Source organism: Saccostrea cucullata, unplaced genomic scaffold (genome assembly GCF_032062105.1).
Source record: "Saccostrea cucullata isolate Sc308-1 unplaced genomic scaffold, CSIRO_AGI_Scuc_v1 ctg2284, whole genome shotgun sequence".
NCBI classification, from domain to species: Eukaryota; Metazoa; Mollusca; class Bivalvia; order Ostreida; family Ostreidae; genus Saccostrea; species Saccostrea cuccullata.
The window spans coordinates 1-19,597 of NW_026936238.1; the positions used below are offsets into that span (position 1 = coordinate 1).

General features: G+C 35.5%; 4 protein-coding genes across 4 annotated transcripts in view; 1 reads left to right on the forward strand and 3 right to left on the reverse strand.

The window, feature by feature from the left end:
• Positions 1 to 860: 860 nt before the first annotated feature.
• LOC134245067 (midasin-like) lies at positions 861 to 9,940 on the reverse strand (the record flags this gene model as incomplete). Its single annotated transcript, XM_062727329.1, has 11 exons — positions 9,601 to 9,940; positions 9,057 to 9,209; positions 4,591 to 4,805; positions 4,075 to 4,468; positions 3,709 to 3,900; positions 3,324 to 3,557; positions 3,052 to 3,141; positions 2,738 to 2,913; positions 1,729 to 1,984; positions 1,230 to 1,497; positions 861 to 1,093 (listed from the first exon to the last, which is right to left on the reverse strand). Coding segments are annotated over exons 3-11 (1,872 nt in total), but the record flags the coding sequence as incomplete, so codon positions are not given.
• LOC134245070 (uncharacterized) lies at positions 6,115 to 8,134 on the forward strand. The gene has a single exon (XM_062727333.1). It carries the CDS (start codon positions 6,115 to 6,117, stop codon positions 7,741 to 7,743), a length of 1,629 nt encoding a protein of 542 aa, XP_062583317.1. The 3' UTR covers positions 7,744 to 8,134.
• An 824-nt stretch (positions 9,941 to 10,764) lies between the features above and the next one.
• Positions 10,765 to 19,597, reverse strand: part of LOC134245069 (uncharacterized) — a 58,516-nt gene continuing 49,683 nt past the window's right edge. The window contains exons 7-8 of the mRNA XM_062727331.1: positions 11,034 to 11,167; positions 10,765 to 10,884 (exon numbers count right to left, since the gene is read on the reverse strand). Coding sequence (XP_062583315.1) covers positions 11,141 to 11,167 — 27 coding nt within the window. The 3' untranslated portion in view covers positions 10,765 to 10,884; positions 11,034 to 11,140. The remainder of the gene's footprint in view (positions 10,885 to 11,033; positions 11,168 to 19,597) is intronic.
• The window catches only part of LOC134245068 (midasin-like), a 43,307-nt gene continuing 37,024 nt past the window's right edge, over positions 13,315 to 19,597 (reverse strand). The window contains 2 exon segments of the mRNA XM_062727330.1: positions 13,315 to 14,908; positions 15,330 to 15,377. Coding sequence (XP_062583314.1) covers positions 14,771 to 14,908; positions 15,330 to 15,377 — 186 coding nt within the window. The 3' untranslated portion in view covers positions 13,315 to 14,770.

The following is a 19,597-nucleotide window of genomic DNA, read 5'->3' on the forward strand; positions in this document are numbered from 1 at the left end:
CTGTATTAGTGTTGGGTGATGTTACCTGTATTAGTGTTGATGATGTTACCTGTATAAGTGTGATGATATTACCTGAATAAGTGTTGATGATGTTACCTGTATTAGTGTTGGGCGATGTTACCTGTATTAGTGTTGGGTGATGTTACCTGTATTAGTGTTGGATGATATTACCTGTATAAGTGTTGGATGGTATTACCTGTATTAGTGTTGGATGATGTTACCTGTATTAGTGTTGGGTGATGTTACCTGTATTAGTGTTGGGTGATGTTACCTGTATTAGTGTTGGGTGTTGTTACCTGTATTAGTGTTGGATGATATTACCTGTATTAGTGTTGATGATGTTACCTGTATAAGTGTTGATGATATTACCTGAATAAGTGTTGGATGATATTACCTGTATTAGTGTTAGGCGATGTTACCTGTATTAGTGTTGGATGATATTACATGTATTAGTGTTGGGTGTTGTTACCTGTATTAGTGTTGGGTGATATTACCTGTATTAGTGTTGATGTTATGAGTGTTGGAATACCTGTATTAGTGTTGGATGATGTTACCTGTATTAGTGTTGGATGATATTACCTGTATAAGTGTTGGGTGATGTTACCTGTATTAGTGTTGGATGATAATACCTGTATTAGTGTTGGATGATATTACCTGTATAAGTGTTGGATGATATTACCTGTATAAGTGTTGGATGATGTTACCTGTATTAGTGTTGGATGATATTATTGTTACCTTTATTAGTGTTGGATGATGTTACTTGTATTATTGTTGGATGATATTACCTGTATAAGTGTTGGATGATATTACCTGTATAAGTGATGGATGATATTACCTGTATAAGTGTTGGATGATATTACCTGTATTAGTGTTGGGTGGTCTGGCCACTCCTGTTGAAGTTCTCTTACTCTGACCATCAGTCTCTGTAGTATAGGAACACACTGAATGACCTCTGACAAGTTAGGGTCACGGTAAACATCATAACCCTGGTGATGATTTCTCAGCCTGATTATCATATACAGACTTATGTCCTCTTGTAGTGTCTGACTGGCCACCAGGTGGCTTCCTAATGTCTGCCTTTCTACTTCTGACACTGTCGAGAAGAGAAAAAATGAAATTACGAATGTATGTATGTATATGTTTGACTGTATCACTTATTGAGATGAAATCTGTTCTTACTTAGGTTATCAAGTGTCTTTATTGTTTTTTTAACATAAGATTAAACTTACAGTTCCACTGCCCTCTAAACAAAGGTGCAGCAATGCTATAGCACAACAATGAGGGCTCTGTGATATCCTTGGTCATGACCTCTGTCACATGACTTTGTTGTAGCCAATCAGAGGAGGACAGACTTGAGAACAGTAGCTGGTGGGTGTGGCTTACAGCTGCCACTTCCCTGTCAGTCACTCTCTGGGATGCGTCATCTATTTCCGGTTCCAAAGGCTCAGATAAACCAGTGTCTTCCAGAGAGTAGGGTGTCATCAAGTCTTGGAAATCCTATCAAAAGAAAAACACATAGCAAAAATTCAGTAGGATTGAATACACATTTTACATATTTTAAGATAACAAAATCTCAAACCTTTCACATTCTGTAGACACCTATTACAATATAGTTCTGTACAATGACACGCTGATCTACATGTTGAAAATCTTATTTTCTTTCATGATTTTTTTTTTTTTGTATTTTGAAGACAAATTTCAACCTCAGTCCAGGCCACCCTGACTAACCTGCTGAAAGGAGGGAAAGTTCTGTCTGAATTCCTCCTCCTCTATCACATCATTGTCTCTGTCATCGCCGTGGAGATTTGTCTTGTATTTATATAGACCCTCATCAGCCTCTTTCTGACGTCGTATCTCCTCCTGATGTTTCCATGACAACACAAAACGATTGAAGATTTGGTGCAGAGACATCAGAATCTCTCTATTTAATTCTTTTCTCATCATGGCTGAGTTCCGCAGTAAAAACAATGCACCAAGGTAAAGTCTGAAAGAGGAAGGGATAGAACGTAACATATTAGAACCAGCATGATATAGTTTAATTTATTATACTTTCATGTTAAATACTAAAATCTGATTGGTTTAGACGCAGGTAACAATCCGTTCGATTACCCTGAGCCTTAGCAACATACGTGACAACGGGTAACACAACGGTAATGCCACATGCGTGGAAATTATGCGCGTACGGTTCACCGTAGAATTCTCAAAACGTCAGTTGCGCGTTTGAAAGAACCGGAATTATCTTGACGTCAATAAAAGCTTGCTTGCGATAAAGCTTACTTTAAAACAACAAACGACAGACGATACATGCTTTGCCAGTGTAGGAAACATGCTTGCGAGCCAGAAATAACGAACCTTATAACCTGATAAATGACTCGAATTCGAGTATCAAACAAACAATAAGGAGATTAGTGAACCGGTGAGTGTGAAAGCTTTCTATGCATGAGCGTAAAGACGATCGACGGTTTTTTTTCGCTGACGTCCTAAATCAATAAGACATTCAGTATAATAAAATAAATGGTGCCTGTTTTGTAGGGTAACATTTGAAATTGACACCCCTCGGAAAACCATTGTCAACCTCCGCTGACGCGTCGGTTGACAATGGTTTTGCTTGGGGTGCCAATTTAATCTGTTACCCTCCAAAAAAGGCACCATTTATATAATATTATAGTCCTCTCCTCAACCAATGAAAATTCAACACTTTTCTATAAAGGCAGAAAACAAATAACTACACATTTACCTTGAAGTTTGCTCTGTCCCGTTCTCCTCCACCTGACCCCTACAACCAGACACCAGTCTCTCTACTAACAGGATTTTCTGAGCTAGCTTCCAACTGCTGAATACATCTGATGAAATGAACGGGAACTTTACCAACAGATGAGCTGCTTCCCTGATGTGACCAACTGTCTCATGGACCTTGAGAGCAAAATATATATTTATAAATTTATATTTCTGAGAAATTCACAATAACTAGGTGAAAATTGAACCCAATTTTTAATTTGAAAATATGGATAATGTAATTCAAACTTATTCCATCATTAGAAGTGCTTCTACCTGACTGGTCACTTTCAGTCTGTCTGTCAATTGTTGTGCATTGTTTGCTTCTGTTGCACAGCCAGCTATAAGCCTCATCCCACATCTCACCTGAAACAAACAAGGTCTCATTATTTCTTTACACTTAAAATGCTGAAATGGCTTTTCACATGAGAACATGTCTAACTTGTAAATTCATTTGAAATTTAAAAGAAAGAGCAAACAGCCCCCATTGTGGACTCAGGGAGGGGGGGGGGCATAAAAAAACAACCTGTAACTTTATAATCACTCACCTGTTGGAGGGCGACTATGAAGGGTGTGGTGATGTCTCTGTACAAAGGGAACTCCTCCTCCAGGGAACTGACCAATCGCTGGTGAGTTTTCTGCCAGGTCCTCTCTTCTGCAATCTCATTGGATAATTCTCCAGATTTACAAATTGTTAATAATTTTTCCATCAGCTGAATTGTGTGAGTGGCAGATCCTTTGGTACTGTCAAAGTCCCTTATCATATTCAAAAGTTGTTTGTACTGCAAGAGAGCAATGAATTTCAAAGTCAAGAAAGACAACTGACAGAGAAACTGATAAAATTTACACACATATTGCCCAAAATGTTTTGAACAATTCTATTGTCATTAACATATAGCCATCACATTAATCCTGAAATATCAAGCCACTAACCTGACAAGCACTTGGTCTGTAGGCCTGCCGGGACTGTAAAGCCTCTATCTGTCTCTGTAACTTCTCCCTCCTGTCAATCAAGTGGAGGATCAGAGGATGTTGTAGGTGGGAGGGCGTGTCCAGCAGATGTAGACCTGTCATTTGTCTGTGATGAATGACCTTGACCTCAATATCTGTATTGATCTCCTCCAGCTGATATAAAAATTATTTAACTATTAATTTATTTTTTATTTATTTTTGATTTATATAAATTTACTTGAAAATTATTTTCAGTTTATTCAATTTTGCAACAGGAAAAAAAAATCAAGAGCAAAAACATTTTTACATTAATTTCTTAATGTAAACATTTTCTGTAATTGATCTTACCTCCCTTTGCTTTAGCTGTAGTTTGATCTGTGTTTTGACCACGGGATCAACAGGTGACCTTGGTTTGTGGAGGAGCATGCCCAGTAGACCTACATACACCCACTGTCTCCCTACTGTACTCATATCAGCCTCATCATCAGAAACGGCAAGTATTCCACTCAAACACTCCCTGACTATAAATAGATCAGGACCCATAACTCCATGCAGGAGGTCTGTTATGGTTTGGATTATTTGTTCACTGTCCCTATGAGAGGTATCTTTGTTTTGGAGGCAGGTGATGAACTCAGACACACTCTGTTTGTATTTATCTTCTGATTCCTTGGTTTTAAACATTGCCACAGTGGAGTGAAGTATTGATACAAACAGTTGGACATTGTGCTGTCTCAACAATTTCCTAAAAGGACAACACAATGACTTTGTATATTATTAATATTTGTCATACAAATTATTTAATTTATTGACTTTCAATAAATTCCTGAAGCTTGTGAATACACACAACACATAATTAAAACTTACCTAGTTTTGAGATTCCCTTTACACAACATTTAACCTTGAGACCAGATGTGCTGTGACAGGATCTGTAATTTGTGAAGCCTTGATTTTAAGTCTCTCAGGGAAACATGAATAGTGAGATGTCTGTCCTGTGATGGCTTTAGTGTTTCCTCAGATTCTCCACACATCAGGTGGTAGGCAGTCTGACTTAGTACTGACTTATGAAGACTTTCTGGACTCTAAAACATATTTAATTTGATGACATTAATCAATTTTTTTTGACATGTAGCCAGCAATTAAACAGTATTACTTCATATGAATTGAACAAGAGCACACAAGCAATAATATATTAAATTATGATTCCTTTGTTACTGAGAATTGTGCTGTGCCAAGTACTTAGTCAAATGTCTGTGGATATAGTCCTTTTAGTTTTTTCCTGTTCTTAATTCTCATCACATTTGGTTTAAACATTAGACAACAACAAGAGAACATATAAATACATTTAATATTATTTAGATTTTTTTGTCATAATTATATCCTACAAACGGAGCCGGAAGAGATATGGTAATGCAATCATGCGTGTGTTTTTCAAAAATTTTTCACTCATATAAAGTCACCACCACTTGTTGGTGGAGAGATGCAAATTTTCTCCTTTACTCAGGTCATAGCTGCAGAACTGTAGCTCTGTGCTTGAGAAAATTCAGACAGGTAAAGCAGGGAGCTACAGATCCATGTGTTGTAAAAACTTCTGATTTACACTGATTTTTTTCTTCCTCACTTCAGGTAGAGCATGCAAGCAGAGAACTTCAGTTCTGCAGCTATTAGGGGCCATTGAGCAGTGAGGGTTACATGGAAACTCGGTTTATATGGTCTAATCCAAAGGACCAGTCTCCACGTTCTACAGTGGGATTCAAATCAACGACATAAGGATCAACTCCTTACTTCACCATTCTAGAGCAGATGCTCTAACCACTGCATCACTGTTTTCAATGGAAGCAACTTAATGCTGTTTCTTACTAAAGTGCAGGAATTCCTTAGAGTACATCAGCACAATCAAGGTCAATATTTTATTGATAAACCAATTCTTTAAATGTTTAAATTATAAACATTTTTAAAGAGCCAGTATTGTTTAACATCTTTGCTCTTTTGTTTTTTTTAAATTACAATTACTGTGTGCTAGTATGGCCCATTTATTCTCTTATTATTCAATTTCTGCAACGATGCCAAGACTGCATGGAGATTTAAATGTTTTTGTCACTGGGCTCACCTCAGCTATTTGTGGTTTCATTGCCACAATGTGTCTTTGTTTATAACAGGAGGTAAATTACATTCTACCTGGATACATATCTTACATTACAAATGGCTGATACTTATCACGACTTGAAGTATTGTGAAAGAGATTTAACTACCAGATCACATAAAAGGTAATACTTTTAAATTAGTAAGTGTTGAACATGTTGAAGCTATACACACTCATACCACTACCTAGAGTGTCTCCATTACCTACACTCTGATAATGACTATTTTTTAGAGTTTGAAACAACAACAATGGACCAGGTACCAGATACAGCCCAGCACTTTATTGAGTGTGACACGGGATTATGTAGGAACTTTTCTGTGTTTTACTGCAACACCTGTCATCAGCGAATATGTGATGAATGCAAACAGCGCCATCTAGAGCAGAACAGTGGACATGACATTGTCCTCTATCACAAGAGAAAGAGAAAACTCCCGTCAGAGAAATGCAGGATCCATCCCACACAACATTTAAACGTTTACTGTAAAATTTGCCAGGATCCTCTTTGTTCTACATGTTTTACCGAACATCACAGTGATCATGATAAAAGTGACCTTGAAACCATTTACAATGACAATCTGCAGCAATGTCAGAAAGGAATAACTGAGATTTGGAAAGAAGTCATTCCTACAGCTAAAAATAATGTTGAATCAATTGGGAAAAAGAGAGAAAATGTCAAGCAAGAAATTGCCAAGTTTAGAGTTTCCATGAAAAATAGAGCAGATGAACTGAAAGAGGTTGTTGACAATATACTAACTGATAATAATAAAAAACTGGATGAGATTGAAAACTCTGTTCTGACTGAAATGATGGAACAACAGAAGGAAACAGAGGACTACATAAAGTACCTAGAAAAAATGATTGCAGACTATGAGAGTAGAATGTCATCAATTAAACACACCGAACTCATGAAATTCCAATTAGACATTTCTTTAGCTACCCTGAAGATGCCCAGCAAATCTGAACCCAAACTGCCAATTTTAACATCAGGTACACTAAATAAAGAAGAGATAACCAAACAGTTTGGTAAAATAGAACTAGATTTATCAGAAAGGTTTGAACTCTCATCTGTTACAAAAGTAAGTGAAAAAACTATCCAGGGAAAAGTGTATCATTTGTCTCTCTTACCCCCAAACAAATTCTGGGCCAGTGATCTTATGAATATCATTCAGTATGACATGGAAGAAAACATCTTACATAAAATATATATCACTTTTTTAAATTTCCGAGGTAACCACACAGTAACAACAGAGGGAGAACTGCTTTACACAGATTACAATAAAAACTCTGTATACAGAGTAAATAGTGACAAGTCCATCATCAGGTTTATTGAGACAGGTAGCTGGGAACCTGGAGCCATTTTCTCCTCTCCTATCAATGGACACATACTGGTTGTGATGGAGAGAAATCTAGTCTATAAAATAACCAGATACAGCAGAGGAGGAAGAAAGTTACAGGACATACGGCGGGATGATAAAGGACAAAATATCTACCAAAGTATAGATTACATCACCGAGAACATTAATGGTGATATCTGCACATCTGACTCTAATGCCAATAAGGTTGTGGTGGTGACAGCCTCAGGAGAGTACCGCTTCTCTTACTCTGGTCACCAGTCTCATCATGGATTCCGTCCTTATGGAATCTGTACAGATGTCCTGGGAAACATTCTTGTGTGTAATGGCTATCCTATGTCTAATGACACTTTTAGTGTCCACCTGCTGGACATCAATGGTCAGTTCCTGTCCCTCTTACTCGCACCAGATCAATGTCCTCCACGTCCCTGTGCTCTCTGTGTTGATGATCAACACAATCTGTGGGTCGGGGGAAGAAGTTCTACTGTCTCTGTGTACAAGTATTTACAGAAAACAGAAAAATGATATCTTATTTACTGTATTATGTTTATGCTAATTAGTGTTAATTTAATGGAGAAATAAACAAAGGTTCACTGGAAAATGAATTTAGTTGAAAACATGTTCAAATCCCAGATTTAATCCATTGATAATTTTTAATAGCAGTCTTGTTGTTGATTGCTTATATTTATATTTGAGACAAATACTACACAAATAACAAGCCAGATAACTATGTTGTGACACACAAGGAAGTTCACCTATATCTCCACAGCATTTGATCTTTATCAATAATCTTTGCAATATGAAATTACAGAATTTGTAATATTAATATTATCAAATATTATTATGTATCATAGTGTTTTTCCCCAAACAACCATAATATTTTAAATTGTACAATACACATGTAAAATTTTTTTGTTCTCTTCACTGTTATAAAATTGGCCAGTTTGTTTTGATTTGCTTAGAATACTAATTGTCAATGAGCATTTGAACATTCAATGTTGCTCTACAGCTGTCAAATATTAAACAATGTCATGTACGTACATGTATTAAAAGTAGCTTATTACATGGATTTATCAAGGCTGTTTTTACTACCAGTAAACGGTACCTTTCCCCTCAAGAAAAAGGTGCAAAAATTCCCCTTTCTCAGATAGAAAATTTCCTAATTAAACGGAGAATATTTAAAACTTTGTTTTGAAATTTTCCGTTTTTGTCCAATTGAAGTTTAACAGCATATCCTAATTTACCATCCTAGTCATTTAAATGCTTTTAAAAGAAAGAATTATATTATTCAAGCTTTTATTTGATATTGATTGGTAAACATGTGCCAAGTCCATGACGTCAAAAGATATGTAACTATGCGATTGCAGAGTTAAAAAGAAAATGTAGATGAGTAGGATGGAGCTTATATCACTATGAATTGGAAGAATGGAGTAACAACAAAAACAATATCAGTAGTGAAACATGAAAAACAGAATTAATTTGTGATAGATATTCAGCAAAAAAAATGAAATAAAGTACTGACCTGGTTTAATTTTTTTTTTATTTTGTCTAAAAAGTGAAGTTTTTGTGGCTTTTGTGAAGGTCTACAAATGACCCTCAGAAGCTTTTTGAATGGAGAATTTTGCTCCATTTATTTAAAAATTTTCTTGGGGGGCTTGCCCCCGGATCCCCCTAGAATACTTGCGCCTCTGGCACTCAGATCGAGCCTGCGGCTTTCAATTTTCCCCTTTACATATTAAACGGTAGTAAAACAAAATAGCTAGATAAATCCCTAATTAATAGACCAGGGTCAAAGCTATCAAGTTAATTTTAGTATCTAAGACTAAATCCAACCTTACCCAATTTTCTCTGGTCCTTTCAATACTTGATGTTGTGCTCTGAGGGGATGAGGACCAGTTTAACCACCAGTTTAGTCCTGTAGCGGAGGTGTTGGTCCACAGTTGTTGGTACAGATCACTGAGTATCTCACACAAAGTGTTACTGACAGCTTCCTGTAAATAAACGTTGTTAATTATGCATATCTTAATGATAAAATCTTGATTTTCCAATAGCAAGCTCTCTAAAGGAACTGTACGTGTACATAAATTGGGGTAGCTTTTCAAAATTAAGCATAATCACTGGGTTTGGAATTGTTGGCATCAACATAAATTAGCGCTACATGTCCGTTCAGTGTATTGTATATGGAAATGATTTGTTAGAGATACAGTGTATTCATAAATTAGCACATTGCTGTCTGCGCCAAAGCAACTAAAATATGAAGCCTGCTTTTTAAAGTACACTGTATACACTATTACTTTACTTAGATCTTTCCTGTGTATTTAACATCAATTTACTCATCACATTGAAGTTGGCCTCAGTTCAATAATAAAACATTAAAATTACTTGACTTTTGTCTTCACACTTTGCTTTCAGTTTTGCTAAAACTATCGGTGACACAGGAGTAAACTGACTCCCATAGTTAACTAATGCCCCTATCTCTGATGAAGCAGTAAAAGTTGATGTCATCATTCCATTGACCAGCTTCAGCTCAGCGAGAACAAACATGTGATCTTTCAGAGGCCAAAGGTCAACATGATTTCCAGTCGTTGACTGGCTGCACAGTGACAGTTGATTGTTGTATTCTGGTTGGTCCATTTCCATTGCATTGTCCACTGCCTTTATTTCCTCTCGTGTTAGGTTATATTGCTGAAGGAGTTGTCTAACCTTTCTAATGGTCTCAGCGTTATTGCCTGGAAGTTTTTAAATTTAAATATTGCAATAGGTAATGCAAACAAAAACAAAATCATGAGGCTCAAATTAAAGGAGGATAGACATAACAGAAAGCAATGCCACTTCAGAAACTTAGCTAACAGTTATTAGAAAATCCCCATCTTATAAAAAAGAATTTATTTTTTTGGTTGAAGGCCTGCCTTATTCATACCATATGGAATTTCAGCTTTCACTTCAGTCCCTGCATTCATTACTAATGACACGATTTCACGCCTCCTCTCTAGATGTAACTGGACTTTATAGTTCATAATGAGGTCAGCAGCCTCTCTATGGATGTCAGACAGTTTACAGAGGTCACTTAGGGTCAAGCGGTCCTCAGCCTCACTCTGGATTCTGTAAGGGTGTGGGTGACCATGGGAGTTCCAGAACCTGATGTAACAATCCGTCTCCTCATATCCTGACAGCAGACCTTCACCAGCCTGGTACAGATGTGGGAAACACTCCATAAACCTAAAGGGAGAAAAATTTGTTTTATGAATATCACATAATTTCTGTAGTTGTCCATCTTACTGTTGAAGAATACTAGTATAATCATAAGTTTTCAGTGGAAACGCCAAAATCAACAATTATCAAAGCACAGAGAAATATTTTAATAATTCTTTTTTTTGGTCATTAAAAAAATTGATTTCAATGAATTTGACAAAAGTTATGGATTTCTTTTCAGTTTTGCCAATTTTTTTTTCAATGAATTGAACCAAGTACTGACATGCCACTGTAATGAATCTAGTACAGGAATATCCCATTACTTGACTTAGATCTTTACCTCTCACCCATTACAGGCAGTAGTTTGTCCTTGACCCAGGAGTAAAACAGAATGACCTTGTTAAGGTCATGATCCTGTGTGTAGGTAACCAAGGACTCCCTCATCCTAGCAACCCAGCAGATCTTATCCATTACCTAGCAACCAATAATATTTTTATCTTAATGAAAATCCAACTTTCTATAGATGCTTGTCATGAATGTTTTGAAAATTGGGAATTGAATAAGTGATTTCAACATTTTGAATAGTTTTATGGGTCAAGAGGAGTGAAAACTCAGAAACATACCTTAATTATATCCTGGAAATCCATGTCTTTACCAAGGTGGCTGAATTGCTGTAGGATTTTATCTGTCTGTATTACATCAATCATCAGATTCTCAAGGGTCCCATAATCTACATCAAAAATCTCCTTGCTCCCTTCTACAAACAAATTCATAAACAAAATCACTCTTTCTTTCAAATTGAGATAATGGGCACCACAAATACATTGTACAGTACTGTGTGACATTCTTACATTCATTAAAATTTCATAGAAGCAAAGTACTAAATTGCCTGATAGATATTGACCTACCCTCTAAGAACTTTTTCAGTCTGTCCCCCAGTGGAGCCCCCAGTGATAAAGTCCTACTGACGTGAGACACCAGAGTGTAGAGGTTCACTGCCCACACATAGCTGTCTCCCCCACAGACAGACCTCAGAACCTGGGGGCAATATCGGGGGTCCATGTAGTACTGCATGACATCAGCTGAGGAATAGAAAAATTCAAAAAAACATCATTACTGATCATTTTTTTTTCCTTTCTGAAGTTTGATAGCTGTTTTTCTATTTGTTCTGCAATTCACAACAATTACTGAGAAAAGTTGGAAGACATATTCATTGCTTACTGTTATTAATTGTTCTGTATTTCTCCAGCACTAGACTCTTTACACTGTTGACCACCTGTCCCATGACACCCTGTATCAGCTCAAGGTGACCTTTAATGTCGTCAAGCAGAGGAGATCTTGACCTTGACCTACTCATTGCTTCCCTGTAACTCTCTAACATCTTTTGTAGGAGCATAGAACGGACAGAGAGTGTGTCTGGTGTAGAGAGATCCACATACAACATACAGACAGACAGCAGACTCTGCCACGTACACAGGTTAAGTGAATTATTGTCTACATTGCCAGAAGACTGTCTACAATATAAATTATTTCATATTCAACCTGAAGAAAAAATTAAATATCAAAACGATCATCACACCTCACTTACTAGTATTACAAAAGTGAGAAAATTTTTATGCAATGCAGTTTAAGTTTCCAAATAAAGTAAAGTAATAAAATGTTGGATGAGCTTAAGTTCAAGCTACTCCTACAATGCCTGTTTGTTTACTAACAAAATGATGGTCTACATCATAATATATTTCTAATTAAACAAACCTGTAAAGAAACCTGAAAAAATCAAATAGCAAAAAGATCACACCTTTAACTTATCCAAGAAGAGAGAAATTCTTTATGCGATGTAGTTTTAAAATTAAAGTTTCCAAATAGAGATTTGAAATAAAATGAGATTCATTTTAACCCCCTCTTACAATGATTGTTTACTAACAAAATTTTAATCATTAAGAACACCTTATAATATACGCTTAAAATGTTTAATTTTAAATTTTATCTTAGATGTTTATCATGCCCTGTAGTAAAATAATTTCTCAGGGCAATTTTTGGGGAGTATGTTATAAACTTACTCCCTGATGTGGATTCCTCTCAGCAGAACAGATTAAAGCATCTCCAAATCACAGTCCTGCCAATATTCCTCCATGCAAAACTGAAGTAACATGTTGTCACAAAGATATGGTTATACGTTAAAGTCATTAAATATTATATTGCAAGAGGGGTTGTCGTCCATACGTACATTTCGAATCACAATAGGTCGGAACAAAATGGTAAATTAAAGACTTTGTTTTAAGAATATCAGCAACATACATATTAACTTTTGTTTTGCTTTATATTCAAAATGAAAACAAAGAGCCAATTTAAAACAAGTTGTTAACAAAAACTCTCTCGCTGTCAACATATTATTCAATCAAAAAAGAAGTAGAAGAAGTCATATATGCCAGAGTAAACCTTTGATAACAAAACATGTTTGCAAAATACTTCAAACCCCCCCCCCCCTCAAATAATTGGAATTTTTGCAAGTCAAGAGAACATAAAACTGTCCAAAATTTATTGACTGAATCAAATACAAAACTTGATTTTGTTTGTTTTTCTGATAATAATTCTCTATATCAATTTCCATTCAGCATTTGCAGTGAAAATTAGCTTAAGTAGCATTTACCTCCCATCTAAATAAATTTTCACCCCTCTGTTCCTAACTGCTTAGGAAACTGATCTTCAAACTTAATAAAACTTTTAATGTTAGTCATTATACTTTCTGTTCTCTGGCAAACTGTTTTGTCAACACATGAACCAAACAGCTTGGTTCTTTGGTCAAACAAAATGCATGTTGCCCTCGAACTCAGTCAATGACTGTACATGTATAATATCCAATTTTATATAATGATATAAAGATAAAAAAAACTTTTTCTCGCATACTTTATTTTTCAGTATTTAGAGGCTTAACAACTTAATTTCAACATTAACCAAAGAAACATTAACATCCCTCAAACAAAGGACAATTTGAATCATGTGTCTCATGGCATACTTTTAATTGATAAACTAACCTACAGTATCTCTCGAGACTGTAGCTCTACTGGTTTATACTTAAAACAAAGGAAGAGAAAAGTAGCAGTTGGGACCTGAGACTCTAAATCAGCAATAAATAGAAAATTTATCATTGTCACTCATCAAAATGAAAACCGATGTATATAATTATGTATCTTAGTGAAGTCTACTTGGGTGCCAAGTTATATTGAAATCGAACCAACACTGTAGGAGAAGTAGCATTTTGAAACAATTTCACACAATTTTCTATTTTAGTAACCACGGCAACACCGTTCATCGAAATCAAAAACCGATGCACAGAATCATGTATCTTAGTGTAGTCTACTTGACTATGTGTGCCAAATTATATTGAAATCAAACCAAAATTGTAGGAGGAGTTGCATTTTGAAAAATTTCACAGAAATTTCTATTTTTAGTAGCCTCGGCAACACCGTTCATTGAAATCAAAAACCAATGCACAGAATTATGTATCGTAGTGTAGTCTACTTGTGTTCTAAGTTATTTTAAAATCGGACCAAAACTGTAGGAGGAGTAGCATTTTGAAAAAATTGTTTACAAACAGACAGACGGACAGACGGACGACAGACGCATAACTATTGCATAAGCTCTTCTGGTCTCTGACCAGTAGAGCTAAAAAATCACACATAGTGAAATGACTTTGTTTAATCCTCCCCTTTTCACATATACGATTTGACATTTTTATCAACTGTTACTTTGTCAGACCATATTGTAGTAAATTTTACAAGCGTCTTACTGGTCTTGTAAAAAGATCAATCAAAATGCTGGGTTAACAACTATACAATGGTTTATTGTTTACAACAAAAATGGCTCGTAAAAACACTTCTTGTTCGAAAGTTATAAAGTTACTAATTTTTCAGCTCTCTCATCACTTGGGAGCATACATTAACATCATCAACGAGTTTTGAAATGTGAAAAAGAATATTTATCTAGTGTATGACCTGGTATAATGTTTCACTAGAAACAAAATATTTAAAAGGATAGTAACCATTGTTATAATAGATCAATTCAATAAATTGTATGCGTGGTTTGTTCACTTTTTTTTCAAAACTCTAATCACATTATTTCCATCTCACATGGTATTGCACACATATTGTATTATCATTGTATTGGAAATACAATGTATACATTGTATTTCCTCGCAAGTTCCTTCTCAAACCACAGCACATCCATCTACACAGCAATAATCATCCATAGCTTTTACAAGATCAACCATTGTCACACGGCATCAAATAACATCTACACAGAAATAAGCACCTGTTACAGCTTTAAACAAAGGTATTTCACAGTATCTACACAGAATAAATCAAACATCCACTGCCGTCACAAGTTCAAACCATTGTCTTAAGGCGTCACACAACACATTAGGAAGGGAGTTAATGTCTCGCAGTATGATGTAGAAAGGAAAAGGGAAGTAATCCATGTAGGGCTTGATTTCTGGAAGCTGAAATTGACAAATACAGATGAAATGCATGTCTTAAATCTACATCACCATATTCTTGAACATGCTTGTCATCAAAGTCAGTAAAATGAAAAAACATAATTTATTATCATTCCAAGCCTATATAGCTAACAACTTTTGCAGTTCTCCCCTTAATTAGAACACAGTTTATTTGTATGATTACTAACTAGTAAAGATATTTGGAATGAACACATTTTTTGAAAAACATTATCTGCCCTCTCCCTTTTTATAGGAAATGATTTAAAAAATTCCTGTAAAGTAATAACTTTCAGGAAAACATCATCAACAAGAGTTTGAGGGACCAAATCACAAAGTTACTTGCAAATATAGTGACATAAAGAGCATAGAAGCTTGCTATTAATTACTCATTATTAAATTCTTCTCTGCTTTGTAGAGTTCTTACCTGACTTCCACTTCTGAAAACTGGGACTTTAATGTCTAATATGGAATCCTGGAATTGGAAGCATATGATATTTAATATTTAAAAGTAATACATGTATGACAAACTCAAATTATCAACTAGATGCTGTCATGAGACAGTAATACCCGCACTATGGTGTTTGCCTCTAAATATACACTCATTCATATTGGACTTTCCAAGGCAGGGGCGTAGCCAGGGTACATTTCATGTGGACGCCTGGATAGGCTGGGGATTTGGGGTCCAAGGCGAAGCCCTGGTGGGGGGCCACGGGGCGAAGCTCCCGGAAGCTGGTGAATTTTTGTTTGACCTGCATGTTTGACCTGATAGCATTTTTCTTATCTTTTTTTCGGTTTGTTACGCAGCCAGATTTAAGGTCTGTTCTTCCCTTGCACAAAATGCGGACATTAACCTTAAAAATGAGGAAAGATCTGTCGAAAAGCGAACCCACTAAAACGATTTTAGACTTTTGAAGCTCGACAAAATACGTATGGTAACATACGATATATAGTTGGTGAGAGTGGTTGACTGCATAGTTTAGACAGACCACGAAATCTACTACTGGTTTTAACGTAGGATGTCAATACTTAAACAGGCCTTATTATTTTTTTTAAGGCTAAATTGAATTTTTACTAATTTTTCAATTTGTTATGTTCATATATAAAGTTAAATTATGATTTTTGAAGTCTCGCATTAATCTGATATTAGGTTAAATTGGGGGGAGGGAGGGGGTAGTTATCGTTACAGAAGTTAAGCATTGCGGTTGGAAGTTAATTTCCATTACTAAATATTGAAATTTTTGGCATGAAATAAAATTATCGACTGGGAACCGACTGGGCTTATACATTGTAGTATGCGACATTTACAGTAGAGAAACTCTTTAAGAATGTAATTACACTTTGGAAAAAATCATCAATATTCGATAGTAAACCAAAATCCGAGAAAATCTTTTAATTTTTATTATTTCTGAAATTATAATTTACTAATATTTTGCCAATATTATGAGTACGCTTTACAATATTATGCCTGTCTCGCTTTCCTCTCCTTTCTTTCTTTCTTTTTCCCTTTTTTTTTGAAAATGATGTGGACGTTTGTGCGTACAAACGTACGCCTGGCTACGCGCCTGCAAGGAAGAAGTCAAAATAATTCTATAATTATCACCGTACATGTATTCGTCAAATTGAACATAAAATTTTCAGATGACCATATCAACTCTGAGCCTCACATATGTATTTTAAAATACTTAATTCATAACCAGTCTGAAATAACAGAATTTAATTAATGATTGAAGTTAATTACTTAATTAGATTCAAATAAATAATTTTCCCATAATTTGGAACTTTGTAAATTTACTTTCTCAACGACATAAAATATTATTTTAGTACAAAGCGTTTTTGATGAATTTATCAAAATGTGCAAACTGATTTTAGTATTTGGTCGGGAAAAAAACCCATCGAAAATACAACCCGATTAATTTGTCAATGCCTATCTCCCCCCCCCCCCCACACACACACACACTCTCTCTCTCTCTCATTCTCACTTTTTTTAAAAAACATAGTTTAGTTTATTATGATAGTTTGAAATTTGTTCTTGTACTAAACAGTTTTATTTTTTACATTCACATTGGGTTTGCGTCACCCATTATCATATTTATAGATATCACCTCTCGGCACACCTCGGCCAATTCATACTGGCAACGGAATCAGCAAAGGTTTGTCGAATGAGATTATTTAGCACATGTACATTGTATGCTGACGATGCAGTGTGGTCATTTAAAATCATTTGTGTTTTAATTGGATTATATGGATTATATTTCATGAATTCGTTGTCACGACCTATGACATTCGGTAAGTACAAGATTTAGTATAGATTGCATAAAAATAAATAAATGCAAATGGTTAGGTTGAAGTTCAAAAAGGGTCAACATGGTCAAAGATCATCGCATGCCACAGTCGACAAATTTCACATTGTCAAGTTATCTCCCGTTGCGGACATTCAGTATATAACAGACGCAGATCCAGAATTTTTTTTCAGAAAGGGGGGGGGGGGGTGTCACACCTCAGTCAAAAAAATCAGCCCAAGATTTCCTGAGATGGAAATAAAAAATAATAATAAAAACAATGATGGTGGAGTCCCTGTTTTCTAAGGGGGGGGGGATGTCCAAAGTCATTTTTATTCTCTGCAGTACATATATAGTCTTATTTGAATAACTGCTAATTCCAGGGGGGGGGGGGTCTGATCTCCCTAGCCACTGACTCCCTGTACCTGAAATGACAATTGATCTTCTGACTCCATAATAGTAGAACATTTTTTCATTTGACTATTTATACATATTTTGTTTCCTATGTTTATGTATTTTTGTTTGTCCACGGAAACTTTAACCTTGCCCATATTTTTTAAGTGGATTGGGCTATACACATGGCTTCAATATTTCATAGGTAAATTTCTTTTGGCAAAACCTTTTAATGGGTACCACCAATTTTGACCTCTTGATCTCTTGACCTTGGAGTTTGACCCAATTTTACAAGAAAAATACCTTGAACTTGGCGTAAGTTTTGAACAGGTGGTGCTAGGACTTTCATGCTCTTACATGTGTAATCATTGTGAACTTTCAACAGGTATAATTATTTTTGACCTAGACCTTAGAGTTGAATCCAATTTTAACTTTAACCTTGGCAATAACTTTTGAACAGGTGAGGAAGTTCTAGGGATTTCTCCCTTTTTTCACATTTGTATTCCTTGTGACAAGACTTTCCCTTTGATACCAACAATTTAGACCCTTTGACCTTGACCTTGGAGTTTGACTTACATTTGAGAAACTTCAACCTTTGCCAAAAGCTGCCATAACAGTTGCTGTCACAACAAACAAACAAATTATTAAAAAAAACACAGAATACATGTACATATTTTATATTCAACAGATATACATCTGGTCATATCTCTAGTTCTCCCTTGAATGAGACATGGTGATATAAATTTTAAAAAATAATCATAAGAGTTGAAAAGGTTGTGCATATTGAAATATACTAAGCTCTGCGGATGAATTAGATTTACCAGTGTAGCTTTATTTTGCTACCCAAAGCACCTTGATTAACTATTTATAAGCATACTGTTTTCTGAAATGTACTGATTTCTGTTGTCCATCTGTTTATCTGCAAACTTTTCACATTAACTTCTTAAGAACCACTGGGCTAATTTCAACCAATTTACATTTAAATATGCAGGGTACTTTTTAAGCGCCCGGATCGATAGATCCCGGGCGTATATTGTTTTTGTCCTGTCTGTTTGTCTGTTTGTCTGTTTATCTGTTTGTCTGTTTGTCAACTTTAACCTTGGCCATAACTTTTGAACAATAAGGGATAGAGACTTCATATTTGGTAAGCATACTCCACTAATAAAGTCCTTTCAAATGACTTCAAGGTCAATGACCTTGTGACCTTGACTAAGACTTATATGCTAAAAATAGCTTTTTCCACTGTTTGTCATAACTTTTGAACCATAGGAGATAGGGACTTCATATTTGGTATGCATACTCCACTAATAGAGTCCTTTCAAATGACATCAAGGTCAATGATCTTGTGACTTTGACTGTGACCTATATGCTAAAAATAGCTTTTTACACTTTTTACCATAACTTTTAAACCATCAGAGATAAGGACTTCATATTTGGTATTCATACTCCACCGATTAAGTTCTTTCAAATGACACCATGGTCAATGACTTTGTGACCTTGACTGTGACCTATATTCTAAAAATAGCTTTTTCCACTGTTTGTCATAACTTTTGAACCATAGGAGATAGGGACTTCATATTTGATATGCATACTCCACCGATAAAGTCCTCTCAAACGACGGCAAGGTCAATGATCTTGTGACCTTGACTGTGACGGATATGCTAAAAATAGCTCTTTACACTTTTTGCCACAACTTTTGAACCATAGGAGATAGGGACTTCATATTTAGTACGCATACTCCACTGATTAAGTTCTTTCGAATGACACCATGGTCAATGACCTTGTGACCTTGACTGTGATCAATATGCTAAAAGAAGATTTTTTTAACTTTGTTGCCGCCGGGCGTGTAGTGTTTCACAAACACATCTTGTTCCAACATAAATCTTCTTCTCAAGAACAGCAAAGACATTTATTGTCCCCATTTTTGCTAAAGGTAGGGTACATTAAATCTCATTTGTTTGTCAATCTGCCCATCTGCCACAATAAATTTAACCTTGGTCATCATGGTCGTATATTTTGA